General features: G+C 38.5%; 1 protein-coding gene across 1 annotated transcript; it reads right to left on the bottom strand.

Annotated features, from left to right (window-relative positions):
- pdcd10a (programmed cell death 10a) lies at window positions 1–26888 on the bottom strand. Its single transcript, XM_041205620.1, has 8 exons — window positions 26717–26888; window positions 13554–13743; window positions 13008–13061; window positions 8696–8813; window positions 5975–6101; window positions 2799–2877; window positions 2150–2232; window positions 1–453 (listed from the first exon to the last, which is right to left on the bottom strand). The coding sequence occupies exons 2-8, from the start codon at window positions 13641–13643 to the stop codon at window positions 372–374; spliced, it is 633 nt and encodes a 210-aa protein (XP_041061554.1). The 5' UTR covers window positions 13644–13743; window positions 26717–26888; the 3' UTR covers window positions 1–371.
- Window positions 26889–26994: the final 106 nt, after the last annotated feature.

Here is a 26994-nt window from a genome sequence, read left to right as displayed (position 1 = left end):
TCAGATTGTAAACTATTTATTTGCCACTAACCATGTTAAATACATAACTTATTTTTTTTGCCAGCAAGTTAACTTCAGAACAGAATACCAATATTTACACAAAGGAATGTTACATTACGATATGTTAAGGCGCAAATTCTTTTGGCTTTGTTTTAGATATAATAGTAATAGCAAAAGTTATGTAGTATTTCTTAATGAGAAATCATGATTAGCTAATGTTTTACAAAAATATGATGCAAGTTGACAATTATTTTATTCAACATCTTCAAGTCCTGAAATGGATGTGTTAATTTATACAGTTGTAACTATTTAAATTTACATAAAGTCAACCTTTTAAGATTGAAAATTAAAAAGCTTCACAAACGGAGGTTCTAAGCAACAGTTTTGAAGGTCTGCAGTATCAAGTTGGTTTGATGGATTAACCGGTTGGCGCTCATGAAAACATTAATTGCCCTGTTTAAAAAGAAAAGATTGATTCAATCTAGGTTTTCAATTTAGGTTATATGTAACTTAAGTACAAGATATAAGATTCCAAAATATTTATTGATTCCACTCCAATTGCTAAAAGTAAATCCAAATGTACTGTGAAAGCAGGAGCTGTCTTTTTAAAAGAAAATTTAAACAAAATTGTAAGTGGAACACTCCACAATTAGAAACATGAGCATGTATAATGTGGTGAGCCATTTCCAAGCTCATAGTCACATAGATAACATCACCATTAAAAAGGATATTGTTTACACAAAAACTAATCCTTTTGTAAAGCACAAATGTCACTCATTTTAAAGACAGCCAAACCTCCTCGATCCTTCCCTCTCTCACAATGAGAACAAAAGGCTATTTCTTCTATCATTTTACTCAATTGTACCATCAACTATTATTCAAACTTTTATTGAAATTTAATACTATTGTGGCAACTACAAGCTCTAAATTTAAGTTATGCTGGTACTATAAGCTTCGTTTGCAGGATAATTCAAGCAAAAGCAACAAAAAAGTTTCATGCAAAAACTCAGCAGGTCTGACAGCATCTGCGGAGAGGAACACAATTAACGTTTCGAGTCCGTATTGACTCTTCAACAGAACTAAGGAAAAATAGAAAAGAGGTGAAATATAAGCTGGTTTAGGGGGTGGTGGGATGATTAGAGTTGGATAGAGGGCCAGTGATAGGTGGAGATAGCCAAAAGATGTCATAGACTAAGGGATAAAGAGGTGTTGAAGGTGGTGATATTATCTAAGGAATGTGCTAATAGGTGACATTAAGGGTAGAAAGCAGGATGAGCAAGGTACAGATAGCCCTAGTGGGGATGGGGTGGGGAGGAAGGGATTGAAATAGGCTAAAAGGTAGAGATAAAACAATGGATGGAAATACATTTAAAAATAATGGAAATAGGTGGGAAAAGAAAAATCTATATAAATTATTGGAAAAAAGGGGGATCGGAAAGTGGGTGGGGATGGAGGAGAGAGTTCATGATCCAAAATTGTTGAACTCAATATTCAATTCGGAAGGCTGTAAGGTGCCTAGTCGGAAGATGAGGAGGAACAACATCTCATTTTCCGATTAGGCACCTTACAGCCTTCCGGACTGAATATTGAGTTCAACAAATTTAGATCATGAACTCTCTCCTCCATCCTCAACCACTTTCCGATCCCCCTTTTTTCCAATAATTTATATAGGTTTTTCTTTTCTCACCTATTTCCATTATTTTTAAGTGTATTTCCATCCATTGTTTTATCTCTACCTTTTAGCCTATTTCGATCCCTTCCCCCCACCCCATCCCCACTAGGGCTATCTGAACCTTGCTCGTCCTGCTTTCGACCCTTAATGTCACCTATTAGCACATTCCTTAGATAACATCACCGTCTTCAACACCTCTTTATCCTTTTGTCTATGACATCTGTTGGCTACCTCCACCTATCACTGGCCCTCTATCCAGCTCTACTTGTCCCTTAAACCAGCTTATATTTCACCTCTTTTCTATTTTTCCTTAGTTCTGTTGAAGAGTCATACGGACTCGAAACGTTAACTGTGTTCCTTCCTGCAGATGCTGTCAGACTTGCTGAGTTTTTCCAGGTATTTTTATTTTTGTTTTGGATTTCCAGCATCCACAATTTTTAGCTTTTAAAAAAAGTTTCACGTTACTACAATACTTACTTCCCATCTTTAAAGTAGGTTTTTAAAGTATCACTGAAACTCTTGGAGTATTTGACAAATTCTTTCTTTTGGTGTTCAAGTGCCTAAAAACAACAGTTTAATTTAATCCAAGTTTTTAATTTACATATGTTTAAAGAAACTACAAAGTTTACCCATCCATATACACACTGTCATTGGCTGTGAATGAATGGGGTCTTATTTCAATATTTTACACATACATATATGCTACACATGCAACATTGAGCTAATTTCATGGATATCAGGTCTGTATTACATTAAAAAAAAAATAAAAGCACTTTGTCCATTCAGTCAGTTTTTCCAAGCGTTTCAAGTTCGATTAATATTTCATGATACTTTCAGTATAATTTTCGCCAGTAGAGGTGTCATAAATTTCACATTAACAGGACTTGAAATAAACATGGTGATTAATGAAATAGCAATAATACAGCTTTATAGCTCGATGTCTCAGGAACACTTCGAACTAAGAAACTTAAAGCACTTTCCAGATGTTATTTGGTTTTCATCAGAAGAGTTCTGCACAAATTTATGAAGAACAGCCCTCATACTCTACAAATACCCAAAATATCAATTGGTGTAACTGGCAACTCTTATGCTGTTGGTTCTGTGGAATGATTTCTGTAATACTTACTCTACGGTTCTGGTACTGGTATTTTTTGAAAACGTTGTTCACAGTGTCAAGAAGCTCTTTTATTGCACTGGCGATATCCCTGTAAACAAAAGCAAATGCAAGAGAAATTAACACATCTAATGGATGCCACGTTTCAATTCCTCTAGATTTAAAATACCCTAAATTGTGGCATATAAATTGACCTGGTGTATAATTCTACCTCATTTTTCCAGTCCAAAGAAACACGTTTTTGTCTATATTCAGCGTATAAATTGATGTGTAATGGGAACAATAGTCCCATTCCTGCCAGTTACTTAGGCAAGGAAAACAAATCAGAGATGCTAATCCAACTAAACATGTGCACTGTTTAACGCAGCTAACTTCAAAGCATTTCCTTAATCATGCTTTGAAATTTGACTCCAGCTACCAGCAGACAAAATGCCAGATTAGCGGTTGCTCATAACTTTGGATAAATCAGTACTTGATCTAGTTAAGCACTTCGTGTTAAGCATGCTGATAGAAACTAATTCATATTTACTTGGTTGCAACCTACAGCAACCTGTTAAAAAAATTAATTTAGGTTGAGATTTGGTTAGAACGTAAACAATCAAGAAAAAGCCAGTGAGCCTCTTAAGTTTTCCCATCTACAACTCCTGCTCACTCAACCTAAACATTCAGCAGCACTTTAAACACCCCACTCTCTTTGGCTCTCCTACTTAGGGCCAAATTTTCGTAAAGCCAGAAGGGCACCACGCATTAGTCAAACCCCACAAACCCAGCACCCACCATTTGTACCAAGCTTGGAAAAGGGGCAGGCAGTGTTTCACATTTGCAGTTCACAGAGGCAGATGTACATTTATAAGTTCAGCTGGCATCAGAGACAATTTTGGTCACCCAGGTTTCTGAAACATGGCTTTAGGCATTTGAGGAATAGGTCTAAACCTGCCAGAGTTATTTGGGAGAGGTCAGGTACCCTTTGAGATTGTTAAGAGTATACATGAATGTGCATAAACAGTGGATAAGGTCTTTGGAACTGTCAAGCTGTCAAGTTATTTAAATACCCTCCTTTAAATTTTGAAAAAACAGCCAGCCTGCAGCTGAGGAAAAAAAAAAATCAGTGCTTGCAATTTCAATCAATGTTTGTGAACGTAAGCCTGAGGGATATCATTGTAGGGTTAGAGCTGCTTTCACAAACCATTATCACATTGGTGGAAGTGGTGGGGGGTGCTGTAAACTCAGTTTTATCAGCAGCTCAGAAGTTATAAAAGGATTAGCTGTCTTCAATGTGTGGCTATGAATACAGATTTTTGCTTTATAGGGGATTAAGTGTTTGAAGGAACTTAAATGTGTCGAATGGGCTTTTATCAATGAGTTTTTTTTTTAAAATATCGTGGTCTTTAACAAACACAAAATTATTTTATTTCATCTAACCATGGCACCCGAGATCTGCCAATGGTGGATACTGGGTGAGTTGGCATGAACGGTTAAGAGCAAAGGGCATGAAGAGTATGAGGGGCTGTGGGGGAGGGTAGGTGGCATGGATGGAGCATGGAGAGTGAGAGGGGGTGTCAGGGCTTGAGGACTGATTTTAGTTTTACTTTTTTTACAACTGGGTACTGAAGTAACCTTTTAAGCAGTCCACCGCTGCCTACGAATTCGTTCTGGGAGCGGCTGGCCTAATTTCAATGAGCACCCATCTCCAAAAACAAAAATCTGAATGTTCAGACATTTTCTCTCACGTTGAGTTTGTAGAGTCAGGAGTTTTCTCAACTCTGGAGCAAGAATTTGGCCGTTAGTATCAGAGAGCCGGTTAAAGGAAAACAGAGTAAGGGGTTAAAGGCATTTACTCAAACTGGTGGAAAATGGAAAACCATGTTCCACAGGAATTGGTGCTGGAGTTACTATTATTTACCTTCCACGTAAATGATTTGGATTTAAGATTTGGAAGTACAATTACAAAATTTGTGGATGACTTTTTTTTTGAGGGGTATCGGTAATGCTGAGGAAGACTGCAACAAAATACAAGACATTAATTAATTTGTATAGTGAAGCTGTAAAATGACAAATGATCTTCAATAAAAAAAGTGAGGTGGTACATTTTGGTAAGAGGAATAGGGAAGCCACATACTCCTTGGAAAACAGTGTCTAAATGGATAAAAGTAAAATACTGCGGTTGCTGGAAATCGGAAACAAAAACAGAAAATGCTGAAAAAACTCAGCAGGTCTAACAGCATCTGAGGAGAGAAAGACAGATTTAACGCTTCGAGTCTGTGTGACTCTTCAGAGCTAAAGAGAAATAAAAATGTGATGAAATTTATACTGTTTAAGGGGGGTGGAGCAAGTGAAGCTGGATAGAAGGCCAGTGATAGGTGGAGGCAAAGGAAAGATTGACAAAGATGTCATGAACAAAAGGACAAAGGGGTGTTAATGGTAGTGATACTGGCTAAAGGTGGTGCTGATGGTGGCATTAAGGTAAGAAAGCAGAGTGTGATAATAGAAAGTGTGATAACAGTCTAAATGGGATAGGGGTGCAAGAGGTTCAGATTCACAAATTGAAAGTAGCAAATCAGGTTAACAAGGTTACTAAAACGCAAAACTACTGGGGTTCATTTCCAGAGGAATTCAACTGGAAAGCAGAGAAGTTATGTTAAACTTTCATAAAACCTTGGCTAGACTACACTGAGTATTGTGAACAATTCTGGTTCCTATATTACAAAAAGGGCAAGGAAGCACTGGAGAAAGTGCAAATAAAGAATTAAAACTTTGATACCAGAACTGAGGAATAACTAGTCAGCAAACACTGGACAGGTTGGGGTTCTTTCCTTTCCAAAAAATAAAGAGAAAGGTGACCTAAAAGAGGTCTTGAAGGAAGCTTGGTAAGGTAAACAGAGAAGATAGGTTCACTTGTGTGGGAGTTCAAAACTGGGGCTCACAAATACAAAAGATGCTAATAAATCCAATCAAGAAATTGGAGAAACCTCTTTGCCTAGAGAGTAGTTACACTGCAGGACTTGCTACTGCATGAGATTGAGGCAATGGCAGGGGTGCATTTAAGGAAAAGTTAGATAGTGCGTAAGTGAGAAATCAGAAGAATATACTAACAGGGTTAGAAGAAAGAATTGAAAATGAAAATACAATATACACAGGAAAACTGAATAATCAGTTTGACAAATCTGTGACAGATATATAATACCTACTTGATTGTCTGAAGAAATCTGACCCTATCATTGATCTCATCAGGAATTTTGCTGAGAATGTGTTTCAGTGCTCGTGCCTTTTCATTTAGCTCCCGGAATTCTGGTTCTTGCCTGTCAATCATATACTCTATGAATACAAAATAACATGGTGAGAAAAAAATATAGCTTTCATGTAAAATTACTTTAAAATGAATCATTTCATTTAGATATTATAAAACATGCCCCTGCCTTTTCAGTGGAATGAGACACCTTCAGCATCATACAAGAGAAATACTTAAATTAGGGTTTTAAATATATAACGTTTATGCATAATCATGGTGTTGTCAGATTATGTTGCTTAGTGTCATGTCAGGACTGTTGGCTAACACCTAGATGTCAAGTGACCATTGATAATAACACAAAAATAAACTTGCTATATTCAATAAAGTCTGCAACTGGGAATACCCAGTAAGAAAATATGTTTTCCCAGCTGCCAGCCAAAATGAACATGACAAGGTTACCTTGCTGCTCCTGCTGAAAATGCAAAAGCCAACAACATCAGGTCATTACAAAAGTAGCTTTTGTACCTTAATTTTAAAGTTTAAAGAGAGGGACTGTTCAAGGGCATCCCAATTGAGGTTTTCATACCAAATTGATCCTTATTAGGCGTCAATGGATTGTAAACTAGAGGAAAAAACTTGATAATCAGCAATCAAGATCAACTATTCAAACAAAGGGAACTATGGCAAGAGGGAACTGGGGTTAGCTATACCTTCCTCCTAGAACCAAAAAAAAATCAAATTCTGGAAGCTGGCTTTAGATAATAAACAGTAAGGGAAGTAATTTTATGAAGAAAATAACCTTGCAAAATTTACAAAGTAGTAACGAGTTGTAAGTTATCACAGTTTCACGACAGTTTTTGTTACTGCATCAAAATGTAGCAGAATAGATAGTTTAGTCCTACATACAGATACTTGGAAAGATACTGCCTTAAATGTTATTTATTCATTCATGGGATGTGGGTGTCGCTGGCTAGAGCAGCATTTATTGTCCATTTAAAATTGTCCTTAAGAAGATGGTGGTGAGCCGCCTTCTTGAATCACTGCCGTCCATGTGCTGCAGGAACACCAATAGTGCTGTTGGGAAAGAAGTTCCAGGATTTTGATCCAGTGACAGTGAAGGAATGGTGATATAATATGGCTTAGAGGGGAACTTGCAGGTGGTGGTGTTCCCATGCTTTTGCTGCCCTTGTCCTTCCAGGTGGTAGAGGTCACAGGTTTGGAAGATGCTGCCAAAGGAACCAAGGTGAGTTGCTGCAGTGCATCTTGTAGATGGTACACACTGCTGTCACTGTGCGCCAGTGGTGAAGGGAGTGGATGCTGAAAGTGGTAGATGGGGTACCAATCAAGTAGGCTGCATGTTCTGCCCACATCATATATTCCTAGATTATGTATAACATAGCTGAAAGCAACATAAATTGATCTAGTCTTTTCCAGACTAAAATGCAACAATTACTTCTATAGACTTTTAACATAGAAAACTTTGCAAGGCACTTTACAGAAGTGCCATCAAGCAAAAGTCAACACTGAACAAAAGAGGACACATCAGGATAAATAGCAAAGCTTGGTCAAAGAGGTACAATTAAAGGGATATCTTAAACAAAGAGGGATGGAGAGGTTTAGGGAGGGAATTCTAGTTTAAGGCCTAGGTGGCCAAAAGCACAGCTGCCAGTGGTTGGGACGAGGGTAGTGGTATATGCACAAGAGATTAGCAAGTGGAGAAATGCAGACTCCAGAAGGATTGTAGGACTGGAGGAGGTTAGAGCTGTGGAGGAGTGAGGCCATTAAGGAATTTGAATTCAAGAATGAGAGTTTTAAATTCAAGGCATTGTTGGGCCTGAGTCAATATAGGTCAGTGAGCAGAGAGATGATGGGTGAAGTTTTGGATGAGCTTTTGTACCAGTGTGAACATTTTAATTTCCTAAATTAGTCATCCAGTGGCTTCAGTTGGATTGCTTAGTTTGTTGTCAAACTGCACAGAATTGGTGAGTTTTCTATTATGGGCTCAAGTCCATAGACACATTGATTTTTTCAGCCTATATCAGAGAGATAAAAGCCCACTGTTGGTCGGAGCCATAAACTCAGTCTTAATTTCTGGATTAATCATTTCAATAACAAATTGAAACATTTTGCCAGTTGGAGAACTTGACTCCAAACTCAGCCCTTACAAGTTGTGTAACACAATTCAGGAATCATTCTTAAACAAGATTGTACTCAATAGTGTTTACAAGGGATTTGATCTGTGCAGAGGAAACACAATGTTTACATCAGGTCATGAGCTCTTTCAAGAATATTAGGCCATTACAATGTGCTGCGCTCTAAATGTGCCACTCAGTGACATACAGTAGCATAAGAAACAGAAGCAACTCAACAAAAGATAGGCTGTATTACTTTGCAGTTTTCTGACTTGCATTGCATGGTGTAGCTGTGCAATATTTTTGAGAGACTAAAGGTGAGTAGACTTAAATCTCCTGGTGCATCAACAGAATAACGAAATTTGTAGTTCCAACTTCCAAAAGACAATTAAATTTCACAGAGTCAAGGGGCACTTGTCTATTAAAGTGTCTAGAAGATGTAGGCATGTGCTTAAGTGAAAAACAACATAATTTAAGATAGCATTGTTTAGTACAAGGTGTTTCTGGTTCCTTGTATTTTCAGTTTACATGATAATAGTCAGTCATACCTTCAACATCATCACTAGCCATGCGCAGTAATGATTCAGTGAAATTAACTTCCACACTCTTTTTTTCCAGAATTTTGGTTATGATGTCTTGAGTGAGACCAGGGTTTTCTTTTTCTGCCTAAATTGAAAGAGGGTCATCAATTCAACAAGTGCTTCTGAACATACACAGTATACTATCCAATATTTTAGCTCTAGTTTATCATATGTAAAGGATGATTATTTTTAAAATAGGCTGTGGATGGTCTACACAAGCAAATTACAAAGTATTTTTAGGACAGGAGAAGTAGACAATGTTTGATATTTAGTCAAATACTGGTTCTACAAGTGTACTAGCACTAAATTAAATAATTTTTCATGCAGATTTTATTTTTGAAATACTTAGTGCAATGCATCTTTCCATTTTGCATTCTCTAGCAGCAGATTATTTGTCTGACAATTTATATGGTCACAGATCTGAGTCACACAGCTCAGGCATTCCATTGAATTCACACTACATTGGTCAAGAGAATTTTGAATTGCTAGTAAATAATAGATGAAGAATAGCATTATAGTAAATCACTGCATCACATGAACATTGTTAATTTTATAACTTTGGCAAAAAATGATTTGATTCAATCAGAGCAATTATGGACCAGAATTGATTTGTCATGGTCAAGTTCATAAGAAACAAGACTTTTTCAGCAGAACATGCAACACTCATGCTCTTCATCAATTAGTTGCTAACCAGAATAGTTTAGGAAGTGGATAAGGGATACTGGAAATTTAAAAATTTATATAAAGCAAATCAAAGATGAAATCTCAGATAGGTATTTTAAAGTTTCATTTAATTTGCCTATCTCCCATCCAAAAGAGAGAGATTGAATGGCTTATTACATTCACCTTGTTTAGCCAAAGAATTTGCTTACAAAATGGCCTTTACTTAAAAGGGTTTCATTATGTTTTACATACCTATCCTGCAAGGCATTTAATGCGGAGGACTGCTATATAAATTATTCAATATGTGCATCAAGTATGTGTTTCAAAAATTGCAACATAACCAGAGGTCAAAGGTATATTAGATGGATTAAAAAAAGCTAGCTCTTTTTCATATCATTCCCAAGACAATTAGCACAGAAACGGATAAAGCAAAAAAACTCTTAACTGTACTTAGACAGATTTTCCTTGCCAAGAGAACTGAATAAGGCTTTGTTTCTCTACACGCTGTGTGGACACATTATCGCTACAAAAACAAATGACATTTCGCAAATACATCCAAGTTAATCCAGTTTTTAAATTTGATCTGTAGTCCACTGTTCTCTAGTCAAAGCTCTAATGTGTAAATAAGATGAGCTACTTGCTAAATCAGGGCGGTGAATACAATAGTAATGGTATCAGGGATTTGGCATTAGATCCACCATCACTATTAAATACAAAATACTATATTCTTTAAGGGCACCACAAAAATCTATTCAGGTAAAACAAACCTTGAATCCTTTGACAAAATTACTTCTGGTAGCAAAATTATGATCACTGAATGACATAAATCTAATTTTAATTGGAAAATGAGAAAATAACTAATTGTGTGTATAAAAACAAGCATAGAATTACTATAACTTAATAATTGGAATAAATGGCAGGCAGATTTTTAAGGTTATTTTAGGGACCATTACAATTATATCTTCCCCATAAAATTATATGCAATTCAGCTGTACTTTGCAGTTTGAAGCAGGCTGGGGGAGTGATTATTGCCAACAACTTTCCTTGTTGCCATTTAGTCATACTCTTTCCCCATCAAAAAGAAATCCATTTGACTTTGAAAATAATAGTGTGATGTTAAATTAAAATGTTGTACACTCATTTGATCATGACCCCATGCCAATAGTCAATCCTGCAGTAGCACACTTCTATAATTTGATGGGATTTCAGAAGTAGATGGTCAGAGAAGCTTCAATTTCAGTACATGAAAAAAACATGCAATTGTTATATCTCAACTTAGAAAAAACAGGAAAAGTTCAAAAGAGCACTAGCCAGAGCACAATCAATTTAAAATCAAAAACAAGATACTTATGAAAGCAAAAATAAGTGAGAGGAATCAAGTGCGAGAAAGAGCAAGCATAAATGTGAAAGAGCAACACCCTCCCTCCACCGGACAAGAAAGCACAAGATCGAGTGCATAAAAGGACGATGAATTAGATTGCTAAAAGTGAAGTAGAGATCACCCATTAGAAAATGTTTTGCTTGATCCCCATGTAATATGTATTATTAGGTCCACTCAGATACAGAGGCAGCATTCAAAGCTTGGGTGAATTTGGGTGTCATATAGCTTCAAAGGCAAAACTAATGTGTTAGGTCAGAGAAAGTGAGTCTTTTACATTCATTCTGGGCTATACACTATTCCAGTGAATATTAATTCTACCAGATGACATTTTGAACTCTTGGCATCTCCGCTGCTATGCATGAGAATGAAACAAATTGAAGTTATGCAACAAATATATTTGCAACATCAAATCCAATTAGATTTTGTTGCTTCCCATGGCTTTTTAAAAAAATATAAACACAAATGTGCGGATTAAATTTAAAACATGTAATGCATCTAAGACTAATTCAACCCTTATTGAGCGGAGAACATTTAATAACCTAGACATTGATGGAAACTTAAGGTTTGCTTCAGATATTCTACAAAATGGAAAGTTGCTTAGCACAGTGGAATTTCCTGTTTAAACAGCTTTGCATTTGTAAGTGAACAATCCTATTTCTGCTCCCACACAAGGCTACCAAAGTGATCAAGCAGTGGGTTTTCAGAATATTATTCCTTATTTTCTACGCCCTTTAAAAAAAGAGTTCAGAACAAGGATTTCAAAAATGACTCTTCGTGTTATGGCTACTTGAGGTAATCAAAAGGGTAGAAAAACTGATCAAAGTTCACAAATGAAAATCTAATGTATTAAGACATTCCTTTGCGTGTTATTTTTGTGTAGGCATTAAGCCATTTATTTTGAATCAGATAAGTATTTCCCATTTCAACTTAATATAAGCTTTTAGTGATTGCTAGAGCATTGTGTTTTGTTTCTTTGACAGAGTTGGATTTTCCAGGCACGTTAAAGCACATTGATGTACAAACAAAAAACTGTTCTTAGTGTTACAGTATATATGATTGATATTTCAAAATTGTAACCATTTCAGGTTTATATGGTTCCAAAAGGTCAGAGGTTTCCTCGGGTTCTCAGTGAAGTCACTGTTTCAGCATAGCAAGTTACGCTCTTAAATAATGTCTATTTGACTTTCAGCTGTAAAAGTTCTCCAAATTTTTGAGTTGGAAAGCAGCAACAATTCCAATAACATGTGGATACTATTTGATCCATCTCATCTCACTCAAGTTATAAAAAGAAAACAGGAAAACCTAAGGAATATCCTCAAATGGCATTTTGCGCTGTCAACTATGCTAAAATAGTTTAATTCAAAAGGAGTATACAAAGGAATTTTCTGACCCAAGTCATTATTATGTTCTTCAAGACTGGCAATTTAATGCCAAGCAGTAGGGAATTGCATGTTCAGCCCAGACTCAGCAGATGGGTAGGATCCAGCAGATTTTAAAAATCAGAGTTGAATTTGAACAAGCTCAAAAAAGGTGAAAGGGCAGAAAACTCATTACACTATTCAATTTAGTGAGGTAATTACATACTGTGCTGTGCATGCCATAATACCCATCGCTTGCAGGGAAAGCGCAATACACAGATGACTTTGAAATGAGGGATTGAGGCACATTTTTTGATAAGGAGACAGAAGTAATCATTTCAGCCCTGAAAGAACACAGGTATGTCCCATCTTTAATAGATGAAATAATAATTAACCCAGTTGCATTTCTGCCAAAATGTTGCTTATACTGTGGATGGGCTAAACATATTGAGTTTTAAGAAGTCCACAGCACAAGCATCAATCAGGCAGAGTTACTAAAAAGATGCATTAACGTGCACGCTGGAACAGTGTGCCATGTTCAGAGGTTCCTTTAAAGTACACTAAGCCAGGGAAGGAGCTTTATCATACATCTGGCACAAAAAATGTCAGTATAAATTATAGGTTAAGTTACGCTCCTTTACTTTATTATCTTGATCAGTGCTGCTTTACAGGGATCACGAATGGCTTTTTGGCCCAGGTCATTTTCACAAATACTGTCAGTCATCTAATTTCCAGCAAATATCTGAAATGCTAAACACTGGAGATTGAACAGCTAAGCAAAATGTAAGGTTAAAATACAAAAAAAGCAACTGAAACGACATAGCTTCATAGGGTACAGTACATTTAGCATAAAATTTATAATAGCAATTAAACTCACCTTAATGAAAGCAGCTCTGAGAGTTTGTGCAGCAGATAGATTAACATGCTCCAGCTGCGATTAAAAAAAAACAAGATTTTTCTCAAGCTCAAAGTTGTAACAGTTTGCATAGTAAAGTTTAAAATGCTCAAAGAACAGGTTCAGAACTAGATCTTCAGAACTGAGCATAAGTATACCATTCAGGGAGTACTTAAGCAGATATTGAAAATAAATCCTGGTAGTTTGCCAATTTTTCATTCAAACTGTTAGTCACACATTTATTAATTATAGAATTTCAGAATCAGTAGATATCTTTGTTATTCGTGCCTTCACAGCACCCCACTCAAGTTCACTCAGCTGGTTTCTCCATCACATATTGCTCAAGCACTGTTCCTTTGGTTCACTCTGCTTTTCTGTTACTGTCAACTTCTATTTTACTGTCACTTTCAGGAGAAATTTTAGCTACATTTATCCAAAATAAGTCACATAGTTACTTTAGGCCTTCAAGAAAGCCAAACAGACCATAGCAGTGTTATATGCCTACCGGAACTTAAAAGAAATACCCACCTCATTAAACACTGGGTACATCACTGCATAGAGTGGCATGGAAACCATGGAGGTTGTCTCGGCTTCATTCCTCATCTCTTCCATTGTCATCCTTGGTTAATCACACACTATTGCTGTGAAAGTGCTACAAAGGCATTCACTGCCAAGCCAGTCCTCCTCTTCCCGCCTTGTGAAAGAAAGAGCCACTACCCTATAAGAAAACAAAATAAACATTAAAATGTTCTTCCATATACATAAATAAGTGGATGTTGTATAATCAATGTTTGACATAGCCTACTAAGCATTTACACAGGGAATAGCTTGGATTTTTAAGTTAATTTAAAAGTTTTGGGATGTTTTGAATACAAATCGTGGGGCAGAACTAGTATTGTGTATAGAATCACCAATCAGGAGTTAGGTGGGTTTCAGAAGATGAACGTGCATACTCAACTTTGAACTATCCTGACCAAAATGGATAGAACACTGGTTATAATTATGGCCAAATGCAGTATGAACAGTAAGTGCCTGAAGAGACATGAAAAATGTTACTATTTAAACATGGTAAATATAAATTTCCAATTTCATTAAGAATCGAGCAAAATGCCCAAGTTCTTTACAAAATACATTTGCATGAGTATTGCTTAGCATGAAGCTGCACTGTAGGAATCTGGACTTGTCTGATACAGCACTTGCAGCAGGTGAACTATTCTCTCCACCAAAGTTCAGTGCTCAGTCTTCAATGAAACATCAAACCTTGCAGCTTGTAAAGAAACTGATCAACTCACTCAATGGTGATAGATGAATTTCAGGACTTGGGTGTATGATCATTTGATTGTGATTTACCATTGTGATTGAAATGACCAATGTAAAGTACGTAATACTGTGCAAAGCCAAAGAAAAACTCCATAAATATTTTAATTAAATAGCTTATGGAAAAGTGTGTGTCTTGCAAAAGATACAAAACTGCTTTATTAAACCACTCATACAAAACCCACTACTCCATAGCTTGCCAAATGTTATTAATTTGTTAATGATGGAAAATAGGACATCTCATTTTTGGACTTAGTGTTAACAATAAGCCTACTCAAAAAAATGAACAATCTAACGTTCATATAGCATCTTTCAGGCCCTCAATGTTCCAAAGTACTTTATAACTAATGAAATAAAGTCACATATAACATGCCCACTTGTAGAACAAAGCTCCTTTTCTCATGTTTCAACCGCTGGAAAATCTATAAGCCAACTGTGAAAACTTTTCCATTTCCCATACATCATTTACCTTTAAACTTGAGTAAGATCATCAGCTTGTGCCAAGTTTAGGGCGGTTCTACTTGGCACACTTAAGCATTAAGGACCAAGTTACAGTAGGCTTTTCTCAATCTAATACATAGAACGCTTGGAATCAGTAGTTTCTTTTAACCTGGTTATATCAATCTGGGCAGGATTCAAATCCAGGTTCCAGAAATCAAATAAGTGTGTCCAAAATCATTGCAATATTAAGTCACGGTTGTCAAAATTTCTACTTTCAGTAATACAATAAATGCCACTGAAAAAAACCTCACAATACAAACAACAGGGAATTATAGAATAGAATAATAGAGACCTGCTACAGCACAGGAGGCAGCCATTCAGCTCAGGATTGCATATGACTTTATAACCACTTTCTCAACCTGCCCTGATGATTTGGGTACGTACAGGGCTGAATTTTCCCAGCTCTCTAGGGACAGGTTAGGAGTCCTGTAAAATGGTGAGGGAAGCTAGGGTTGGAATGTCCGTTGCCTTCCTATCGCCACGGCATTCTGCCAGAAGGTGGAGGTCAGCCCTCCCATCTGGTGGCCAATTAAGGGCCTCTTCCCTCTGCCGCTGGCATTTTATCAGTGGCAGGTGGGCCCTCCACTGGGTGAGGAGGCTGCCTGGTGAAACCTGCTAGCCTCCCTGTGAGCTTGGTGGCCCTCCCGGCAGCAATACACTTGGGCTAAGTCATTAATATAGATTAAAAGCAGTAGGCCTTGAACCATCCCAGCAGAACACCACTGTCTACCTGTCTCCAGTCTGATAAACATCTGCTTACCAGTACTGTTTCCTCTCACTCAACCATCTTCTTACCCAGCTGCCACTTTCCCTTTTATTCCATGGGCTTCACTTTGCTGACAAATCTATTAAGTGGCACTTTATCAAATGCCTTTTGGAAGCCCATATGCACCACATCAACCATATTACCTTCATTAGCCTTTTCTGTTATCTTGTCAAAAATATCTAGCGTTTACAGCACTGCAATACTCTCATATATGGATTTAGTTTTAAAACATATTGGTTAATTTCTCAGATCCACATCTTATTCAAACATATTTTGAACTTACCCTGCTTTCTCTTGCATGAATATATGCTGAGATACTTCTAATATCAATACCACTGATTTTTAAGAAGAACATACCATTTTGACTGTAGTCAGCTTACTTCCAGCATTCATGCATTTACAGTACCTTAAAGTCATGTTCAAGTCACGCTCCAGTTTGAAGGGGTCATTTCAATGCAGTACTGAAGGATTACTGCACTTTCACGGGTGCTACCCAGGAAATTAGACTTTAAACCAAGGTTCTACCAGCTTCTGCAGGCTAACATATAAAACTCTACAACACAAGTTGAAAAGCTGACTGGGTTCTTCCAGTGGTTTGGCCAACAACCATCCCTCAATGAACACCATGAAAACAGATCAACTGGCCAATTATCTTGCCGCTGTTTGTGACCTTGGTGTATGTGAGTTAGGTACTGCATGCCGGCAACAAGTTTACTTTAAAAGTAATTGGCTGTGATGCACTTTGGAACATCCTTTGACACAAAAGGCACTATATGAGAGTAAATCCTTTCTTTAAAAAGGAACTATACCAGGAATGCAAAATATGTAGCCAACTTAATTCAATTACATTTTACGACCTTGGAAGCACAAATAAGCAGTTGAACTAGATGTTAACTACTGTCAGTCAATCAGCTGTATCCACTGGACTAGATTTTGCCCTCAATGGTGATTAGACTTGCAAACAGGCTGTGGGATTTTGTACTGGAACTTACTGTAAATTAGGAAACTATTTCAGCACAGCACTCTAGAAGTGATCTGGGAACTACATGAACAGAGCAAACAATGTGTATCTCCTTAACCAATGTAACTGAAGAATTGTTAATGAGCAGCACAAAGTCTGAATCAAGAAGTGTCAGTTAGGATTCAATATCAAATCAGGTACAGAAAGCAAAATAAGGAGCGGGAAATAACTTTATTCAAAGAAAAGACTGAAATACACCCACACTTATAAAAATTAATTTTCAGTCCCAGAGAGGTTGTTCTACGGTAGTGAAGACATTAAGAGTACGGCAATGTACAAGCATCAAATTTTTCCAGTGAGTTTAGAGTGTACTTATAACAGAAGTACAACAATTTATTAGCATTTATGTATTTCAACAGTTTCAGTGAGATCCGGTGCAAGCTGTGACTCAGTTAGTGGCAAAAAAGTCAGAAGGTTGAGGGTTCAAGTCCAATTCCAGGACTGGAGTATAACAAGTGCTGCACTGTCAAAGATGTCGTTTTTATGATGAGATGTTAAACTGAAGCCCATCTGCCCTCTCAGGAGAAACCAAATTATTCTATGGCACTATTTTGAAGTAGAACAGAGGAGTTATCCATAGCACCCTCTGGCTAATATTAATTCCCTCAATCAACATCGTAAAAACAGATTATCTGGTCAATTATCATTATGTTTGTAGGAGCTTGCAGTGACTACAAAATTACTTCATTAGCTGTAAAGCACTTTGGGACATCCTGTGATTGCGAAAAGGTACTACATAAATGCAAGTCTTCTTTGAGATACTGGTACAGAGAAGACTTGAGCTGCCAGATAACTTCAACAGAAACTCAGAATTTTCATATCTAACTGCATGTGGACAGTCACTGGAACTTGCTGACCGATTTACACTTTTAGCCTCATTTCCACAGGAAAACCCATCCCATCATGTATTAAATTTGCCATGTCCAGTGGAGTTTGTTGAAAATTAATTGTGGACATCTTGTGGATGGCAGCGCGACTGGTATTTTGATATTAAGGTGACACCACCACAGTGATATGTTTTAACTCAGAAATAAAGCTTTGATTCTGTAATCTGATAATCATATTCAACAAATTGCTCAAAGTATTTGCCGAAAATAGTTTTCGGGCACTGCTTTTACCCCCTGAGCCACAGAAATTTCTAGTGTCCATAACGAGGGTTTAAAATCAGCTAAAACTTTACATTTGACAAGAGTGCTGATTAAAGGTCTTTATGGAGTTGAATGCTTTCAATAAAGTTTTTACTTGAAGGCCTCAGTCTCTCCCAAAAGCCTAGGCTTGAACTTGATATTTTTGTTCAGATTTTTGTAATCTGGGCATGCATCTCCCTGGGACACATCATTAGCACCAATCAGCCCTACTGATGGGTTACATTGTGTTAGCTTCTCATTTTCTGTCCGGCAGTTTTCTTCAAATAATTTTGAAAAACAAAAACTTTTCTTGTCATTTAAACTTTTGATCAGTGTAGTGCTGGAGGTGTCAAAGAGAGGGGAGGGTGCAACCAATTTTAGTGCTCTCTCACCCCACAATCCCCATCTACCTCCTCCCCTCCAGATATAATTATCCCCCTGCTGTCTCACCCTGCTTATTCTAAACACCAAATACTGTATTTGGTCTTGATCTCCAATGGTATTTCTTACAGGAAGTCAGTAAAGCAAAGCATTTTATGTTCAAACCTGCAAGCCAAAACTAAACAATAGTTACTTAAAAAAACAGATGACAGCAGTTTTACTGTCAACAATCCAGAATTTGCAAAGGGAATACAATATCAACATTTATATAGCTTTAGCAGTGACTACAAATTATTTCATTTTTATTATTCTCTTTGTTAAAAACTATCAGGACATTTTAAGGGAGAGTGGGGGGGGGGGGGGAGGAGGAGGAGGAGGAGGAGGAGGAGGAGAATAGCCTGAGGTGTAGCCCACAACTCTACAGTTGGAAATAGTACATGTTTATCAAAAAAACTGATCCCAGGCTTAATAAAGAAAGACTGGTAGAGTTAAGTTTTGTTTTGAGGAAGATTTGTAGGATTGCATGTTTCCAGCTGGAGTAAAACCAGAAATACACTGACCAGAGCAGTGCAGAGGAGAAAGAAAAAAACAAGTTGTGACAGTAAAGTTGATGGCCAAGGGTAAAAAATACAAAACCTGATTCTTGCAGGACCTGTGACGCTTCTGGGCAAGAATGAATCTGCTTGTACGTGAGTCTAAACTTCAAATGGGACTGTGTTTTGGGCACTTCAGCTGAGTCACTATTTCATGCAACCATACAGGTAATTGTTCTAGTTAGCTAACCTAACAATAATGTGCGGTTATTGACACCTCTTTTCCTACAAAAAGTGAACAGAAGCCAGGCAAACTTTACTTTCTCTATAGATTCGGATGTCAAGACTGTATGGACATTCAACCAAGGTCTAAAATTCTATCAAGTCTATAGCTTTTAAACACTGAACACAATGGGTGTGCTGAATTTAATAGGAGCACTCTTCGAAATACATAAAGTCCAGAGCATCACAACTCAAACACTGGATTCTTGTTGCCATATTAGAGGTTGCAAAGCATATAGCACATTTCTTTAGAAAGATGTTGCATCATAGAATTAAAATTTCTATTTGTAATGAAAAATTAAGTGAATTCACCCAGATTTTGCAGCTAAATCATGGCGAGGCTATTAGTGCTCAAAGAGTAACTCAGCAACTTCTGGTATTCACACGTGCACATCTAAACACAGAAATCAGGAAGTTACTTTCTTGATTTACCCAGCTCTTCCATAAGCTTTGCTCCACTACCACCTCAACAAGAGAGTCTGCATCCAAATACATGAAGGGCATGAAGTTACGATGGTTACCCATTACATACTCATTAGACATGCTAGAAAAAGTTTGGGCCAATCAATTCAGGTAAAGTGAATGTTTAATGGTGAAATAAGTTTTAGTTACTGCCCAACAACCTTTCTGGCACAGAAAATTAAGTGTGGAGTCTCATTCTGTCAAATTTTAACCATTTTAAAGGTTATTTTCTTTATCAATTGTCTCTCTTGCCTCCCTCTTTTTCAATTTATGTATATGATTTGACATTGAATATCCAACTTGTGCTTCCTGGTTTAGACTCAGTAATGATTCTTAAATCTGATTGGCTGAAGAGAAACATGCTATTGCTTGCCCTGTTCACACAGATCTTCTCTTGAGAAGGGTGCAGTGCTGTTTAACTGATAACTGAAAATTGTAAAGGCTCACAGAAATTCTGTGGATAAATCTACACAAAATGTCCAGCAAGTGTCATTCCTTTACTACTACTATGGTAACTGCACAATCCAGGCCAATGTGATTACGTACCACAGAGTACAGCATGAAACACTTGGCATTGTCTTCTAACACATGGGATAGGATTGACATTTCAGTTCACCAATAACTAATTCACAAAGACAACTTTTTTAAACATTACTCAACCTGCAAACAGAAGGTTTGGCAACACACCTTAAAAAGTCACGTGGACTACCTCTATCCAGAACAGTAAACTTTATCTTGTAAATTCCCTTAACAAGGAAAGAAGGATTAAATTCACATGAATGTTTCAGCCCAAGATGAGCAATTGCAGCATGTAGCTACATGGCTGAGAATAATTTTGGCACAAAGTCAACTTTTATATAAGTGAATTTCTTTTCAAATTAGTGAAAGAGAAGTAATGTGTTGTCTCATTCTTCTGTTAAGGTGGTACTTTAGATACAAAGATAAAAAAGAAAAATATTACTTCAAAGGCCATATGATAAAACTCATTGAGTACCTATTGAGCAATACACCACTGGATCTAAAGTCTCTCTCAAAAGTGAGTCCCAAAATAACTCAACCAACCAGAAACAATTCCATTAATTTGAGAGATAACATTCAGAGCTAACTTGATTAGGCAAAAAGTTCATACCAAAAATGTTAAATTAATTGCAAAAAATGGGTAAGGCAATTAAATACAAGCATTAAAGTTCAATTAAATCTTTGTGATGTTTTCATTGTAATCACATTCATCTAACTTGGGATTAATTAATAACTAAACATAGTTGCCACATTAGGAAACTTAGGATACAGAGTAAATTATCTTTGGCATTATATATTTTAAAATCTCTGCAGAATCCATTATGTGAAGTAGCTTTAGAACAATAACTTGCATTTATGTAGAGTCTTTAACATATTCAATGGGGCATTATCAAACAAAATTTGGCATTGAGCCACGTAGTGATATCTTATTATAGATGTGGTAGGTTACAAGATGACTTATTAGGAGGAAAGAGGTAGACAGGTGAAGAGATTAAGTGCTTACAGCTAAGAAAGTTGAAGGGCAGGGTCACCACTGGTGGAGCAATGAAAATTGTGGTTGCAAAATAGACTAGAATTGAAGGAGCACAGATGAGAATTGTAGGGCTGGATAAGGTTACTGAAATAGGCAAGGTCATGGGGGGATTTGAAAATAGGCAAGAAAACTCTCAAATCGAAGTGTTGCAAGAGCCAATGTGCACAGAAGTGTTCGATGAACAGGAATTGGTGAATTTTTAAAATTCCACATAGGGCGTGAATGCTGCTGGGAAGGCCAGCATTTATTGCCCATACCTAATTACCCTTGCCAGGGGGTGGGGAGAAAGAAGTGTGGTAAGTCACCTTCAACTGCTACAATCCATATGGTGTTAGGGTTCCAGGATTTTGACCCAGCAACAGTGAAGGAACGGCAATATAGTTCCAAGTCAGGATGCTGTGTGGCTTGGAGGGGAACTTGCAGGTGGTGGTGGTGGTGTTCCCAGTCATCTGCTGCCATTGTCCTTCTATGTGGTAGAGGTCATGGTTTAGAAGGTGCTGTCTAAGGAGTCTTGGCAAGCTACTGCACTGCATCTTTTAGATGGTGTACACAGCTGTGAATGTATCAGTGGAGCAGGAAGTGAATGCTTAAGGCAGTGGATGAGGTGATCAAGGTGTTTTCCCTTTGGTGTGGAGCTTCTTGTATTGTTGCAGCATCACTTGGCCAGGCAACTGGAGTGTGTGTCACACTCCTGAGTTGTGCTTTGTAGATGGTGGATCGGCTTTGGGGAGTCAGGAGAGGAGTTACTTGTCATAAAATTTCCAGCCCTATTTGCTCTTGTAACTACAATATTTATATGATCGGCCCAGTTCAGTTTCTGATCATGGCAATTCCCAGGATGTTGATAATGGGGGATTTAGTTATGGGAACATCACTGAACGTCCTGGGGTGATAGTCAGGTTATCTCTTGTTGGAGACTGTCATTGCCTGGTATGTGTTGTGCAAATGATACTTGCCTGAATTGTTGTCTAGGTCTTGCTGCATGCAGGCAGGGGCTGCTTCAGAGTCTGAGGAGTTGGAATGATGCTGAACACTATGCAATTATCAGCAAACTTCCCCGCTACTGATCTTATGATGGAGCAAAGCTCATTATAAAGCAGAAGATGGTCAGACCTCAGATTCTACTTCTGCAGCAATGTCCTGGGCTGAGATGATTGATCACCAACACCACAGCCATCTTCCTTTATGATAGGTATGACTACAGCCAGTGGACTTTGACTTTTTGTGCACCCTCCCCCACTCTGTTTGTCCCACTATTGACGATTGTTCCTTCTTTGCTTCCCTGAAGATATGGAAGGGGTTACTAGGTCAGATGAAAAGCTCTATAATCCACCCAGACTGACAGCAAAGACAAAAAAATACAGCACATCTTGATCAGGGGACTCCTCTATACTCATGATTCCACACTCATCATCACACAGAAACTCAAGAATTGTCTTTCCCATGCCTGTAACTTGCACTCCATTATGTTGAGCATCAAGAAAACCGTGGTTATGGGATAGGGTGTCACAGCTCTGTCCTTGTTCACACTGAATTACACCCTCTTTGAAGTGGTTAGCAAATTCTGTCATGGTGACAGTCTTTTTAAAAAAAAATATTCATTCATGAGATGCAGGCAGTGGTTAGGCCAGCATTTATTGACATCCCTCGAGGTAGTGGTGAGCCCTCTTTCTTCGACCGCTGCAGTTCCTGTGGTATCATGCACATCCACAGTGCTGTAAGGAAGGGAGTTCCAGGATTTTGATCCAGTGACAGTGAAGGAAAGGTGATATAGTTCCATGTCAGGATGGTGATAAAGTTTTGGAGATGAACCTGCAAATGATTCTCCTTGGCCCAACCATCTTCAGCTGCTTTATCAATAACCTTCCTTCCATCATAAGGTCAGAAGTGGAGATGTTCACTGATGATTGCACAATACCCAGCACCATTCACAACTCCTCAGATACTGAAGCAGTCCATGTCCAATTGCAGCAAGACCTGGACAATATCCAGCCTTGGGCTGACAAGTGGCAATTAATGTTCGCGCCACACAAGTGTCAGTCAATGAGCATCTCCAATCAGAAAGAATCTAATCACCACCCCTTGACATTCAATGGCATTAACGTTGCTGAATCCCCCACTATCAACATCCTGGGGGTTACCACTGACCAGAAACTGAACTGAAGTAGCCACAGTATTTATATGGGTAGAACAGCAGGTCAGGGGCTAGAAATCCTGTGGCATGTAACTCACCTCCTGACTCCTCAAAGCCTGTCCATCATCTACAAGGCACAAATCAGGAGTGTGATTGAAAACTCTCCACTTGCCTGCAGCTCCAACCACACAAGGAGCTTGACACTGTCCAGGACAAAGCAGCCCGCTTGATTGGCACCACATCCACAAACATTCACTCCCTCCATCAGTGACGCACAGTAGCAGCAGCGTGTACCATCTACAAGAAGCACTGCACGAATTCACCAAGGCTCCTTAGACAGCATCTTCCAAACACACGACCACTACCATCTAGAAGGACAAGGGCAACACATAGATGGGAACGCCACCACCTGGAAGTTCCCCTCTGAGTCACACGCCATCCTAACTATTGCCCTTCCTTCACTGTTGCTGGGTCAAAATCCTGAAGCTCCCTTCCTAACAGCACTGTGGGTGTTCCTACACCATATGGATTGCAGCAGTTCAAGAAGACAGCTCACCACCACCTTCTCAAGGGCAATTAAGAATGGGCAATATATGCTGGCCCAGCCAGTGAAGCCCACATTTTGTGAATGAATAAAAAAAATTTCCACATGTCTGCTGTACTTGTCCTTTGAAATGATACAAGTCATGAGTTTAGAAGGTGCTGTTGAAATAGCCTTGGTGCATCTTGTGGATGGTTTGCAGTGCTGCCACTTTGTGTCAGTGGAGGAGGGCGTGAATGTTTCAGGTGGTGGATCGGATGCCAATCAAGCAGGCTGCTTTGTCCTGGTCAACACCATCCTTTTGCCTCTTGATGTAGAACTTGATACGCACACAGGGAGAGCAGCTACCACCTTTGGCAAACTCATGAATCATGTGCCAGGAAAATATAACCATCATGATGTTATTGGAATTTATTGTTAAGTAGAGTAACAGTGGGGTCTGTGTCCATGTCTGTGTGTATGATTTAACTGAATTAAAGGCAGCTGGACTGATGGTCTTGATGTGCCAGAAAATAAATCTAGGTTTGAAATGTTACCTAGATAAACATGGGGGGAGGTTTTAGAATGTAAGAGCTAAAGGGAATATTTGCATTTTAAATAAACCAAACTAGCTTGAATTCAAAGAGAGGGAGTGAAATATTACACCTAGCCAAGAAAAATTAAGAAACAGTGTGTTTATTTTTCCCAAAGATTTTTGGTAAAGTTGGTACTATGAGAGATTATCAGAGGTAATGTCCAAAGACATAATGAAACAATGGGAATTTGCATTCAAAGGGGAAAATATGTATAAAGGATCGAAAGCTGTGTGCAAGGTTAGACATTTTAAGATCGAACAAGTGTGAAAAGCCTTCAGCATCTACATCTCAAGCTGCTATCTACAACAAACTGAAGTTAAGAAAACCCACTTTGAATTGGATTGTTCATGGTATCACGTTTCTTTGACTCTTAAAATCTGTGCGTCTTACTGTTGTCTTAAAAATGTAACTGGGAGTTAGATTAATTCAGGGATTTAGAAGTTATCATTGTAGTAATTTGTAATCTATGTATGTATTTAAAATAATTTCATCTATTAATAAATGTTTAATTTAGTTTTGTAAGAAACCTATAAGAATTGGTGGCCTTATTACTACTGAATTCAAGGCACGCATCTCAAAGTTTACACAAATTGCGAAACAAGTTGTGGCAGTTGTTTCAAGTTTCCCTCTGGAATTTGAGCAGCACAGCATTTACCACCAGCTGTGTCATGACATTGTGCATAGAATATAATCAAGTTGACTCTTAGGACCAAGATGCTGGTTTCTGAGGCTAGTGTTCTCAGCACTTTGTTGTATGGCTGTGAAACATGGACGAGTTGCAGTTATCAAAAAAGGAAGCTCAACAACTTTCATCTTCACTGCTTGTGGCACATTCTGGGAATGATAAAATCACAAATAGGGCAGCTCTCTCAGTGAAACATCTTTAAAGCAATTCTACCACTGAAACTCTTATTGTCAATATTTTTACTTAAAGTAATGTAATTAATTTTAAACATTTGAAGACAATTGACTAAACTTAACCCATTAACATGAACTTAGGCTGTTCTTTGTGAAGAAAATGAGAAGTTGACTGGGATTTTAGAAAGAAGGACGACAAGCACTTCTCAGAGGCAACTTCGCTGTCTCGGGCACATTCACAGGACAGAAGATGGATGCATATCCAAGGATTTTCTGTATTGCATGGTAGCCTGAGCCAGAAGACCAGCAGAATGCTCAAAGCTCCATTTCATGGCTGCTTGCAAGCATGACATGAAGACCCCAAACACGGATTCTCACAGCAGCAGACATAAGCTGACAGAGAAATTGCAACATCACCAGTATGCACCACCATGACAATCAATGGCTACAGCAGTTTAGCAATAAGCACCAACACCATCAATCCACAATAATATCTGATAACCACTCTGCATATGGGTCCTGTGACAGAACCTGTCTCACAGATTAGTCTCATCAGAAGTGCTGTATATGAAGCCCCGGCCCCAATGTATTTGCTGCATGTCTATCATCTTACATAGGTGGAACAGTCTTCAAGCCCCACACTGGGCTTTCATCCCTAAATGTTGCCAACTCTCTCTGTTCTTTAAATCAAACCTCTAAGTTTCTGATCACTACTTCTAATAGCTCCATTTTTATCCAAACATCCACTTTGTGAACACACTTCTGTGAAAGTCCTTAGGATGCTTTTCAACAATAAAAACTGTTACAAAGATGCAAGGTGTTGTGAAAATAATTACACTATATTTGGAAAGTGAATCTCTTGCATCTCCTTTGGCAAGTCAATTATCAAGATATAAATGAAATTGCAGATTATTCCAACTTAGAGATCTAAAAACTAGTAATCAAATGTACAAAAAATGTATTTAACCTCCTTGTAAATCATCCACGATTATTTTTCCAGAAAAACTTGCCAAGCAAATTAGCCAGAACTCTAGAAATGATCCTAGTTCTACAAAATTGTAGATTAGGTTGTAGCACCAAACGGTGTAAAAATAAACCTTATGAATGTATTTGAAATTCTGGAAGTAAGGCGTTGGTGCATTTTGTTTTCGAGGTTTCATTAGCCACATCGTCTGTCCCTTTAAAACGACATATCTCACCTAGTGCAAACTTAAAAACTCCAAGGGACTGGAGTTCTTTGTGACATAAGTTTAAAATGCAGAAATGAGGGCTTCGATCGCCTCCCGGTCTATTAAAAGCCAGCGGTGGGTTTACATGCGCGAATGGTCAATGCTGAGCTGCTGCACACACCCAGGTTTGTTCATACACATTCGGACAAATACTTCCGTAAGTTGCGTCTCCTTTTAAAACTCCATGAAACCCTCAGGTCTTGACCGACCGCTTCATATGAATGGTGCCCGTGGGGCGGTGGCTGCCCAGGGGCAGGGGAATGCCGGCACCCCGCGAGGTGTCGGAGCCCCTCAGCCCGCGGCCCAGGCTGCCTTGGGCGGATACCTTCCCAGCGAGTGCCGGGACGGGGACGGCGGCAGTGCCACCGATCAGGCCCCGGAACCAGCAACGCAGACAGTGACAAGAACTCACCCACACGCATTCGGGCTTTAAAACCACCACCAAAGCCTCGGCTCTCGGTGACTCAGTCACCGCGCTTCCTTCCGACTCTCCTCACCGACAAGACGGAAACCTAGCTCGACCGGAAAGTCCTCGAATTTTCGTCAATCAGCACCGGGGATTCCGCGCGGAGGTTGCTGGGAGTCGTAGTTCTGGACGGTAACTGCGCCTGCGCCGGGGAAACGGTGCCGGGAAAAGGAACTACAAGATCCAATGTGCACCACGGCCCAAACGTCATCGACATCCCATAT

Source organism: Carcharodon carcharias, chromosome 2 (assembly GCF_017639515.1).
Source record: "Carcharodon carcharias isolate sCarCar2 chromosome 2, sCarCar2.pri, whole genome shotgun sequence".
In the NCBI taxonomy this organism is placed as follows: domain Eukaryota; kingdom Metazoa; phylum Chordata; class Chondrichthyes; order Lamniformes; family Lamnidae; genus Carcharodon; species Carcharodon carcharias.
Note: the sequence above shows the minus strand (reverse complement) of the source record. Positions and strands in the feature narration are given on the sequence as shown.

What these genes read in the sequence shown, in the direction of transcription:
- pdcd10a (XM_041205620.1), bottom strand. Translation starts at nt 13,643, where the DNA reads ATGACAATGGAAGAGATGAGGAATGAAGCCGAGACAACCTCCATGGTT. An exon ending in AGATTTCTTCAGACAATCAA is followed by an intron (nt 2,878 to 5,974) that starts GTAGGTATTATA and finishes TTTTGTTTACAG; the next exon opens with GGATATCGCCAGTGCAATAA. An exon ending in ACCTACTTTAAAGATGGGAA is followed by an intron (nt 454 to 2,149) that starts GTAAGTATTGTA and finishes CTTTTTAAACAG; the next exon opens with GGCAATTAATGTTTTCATGA.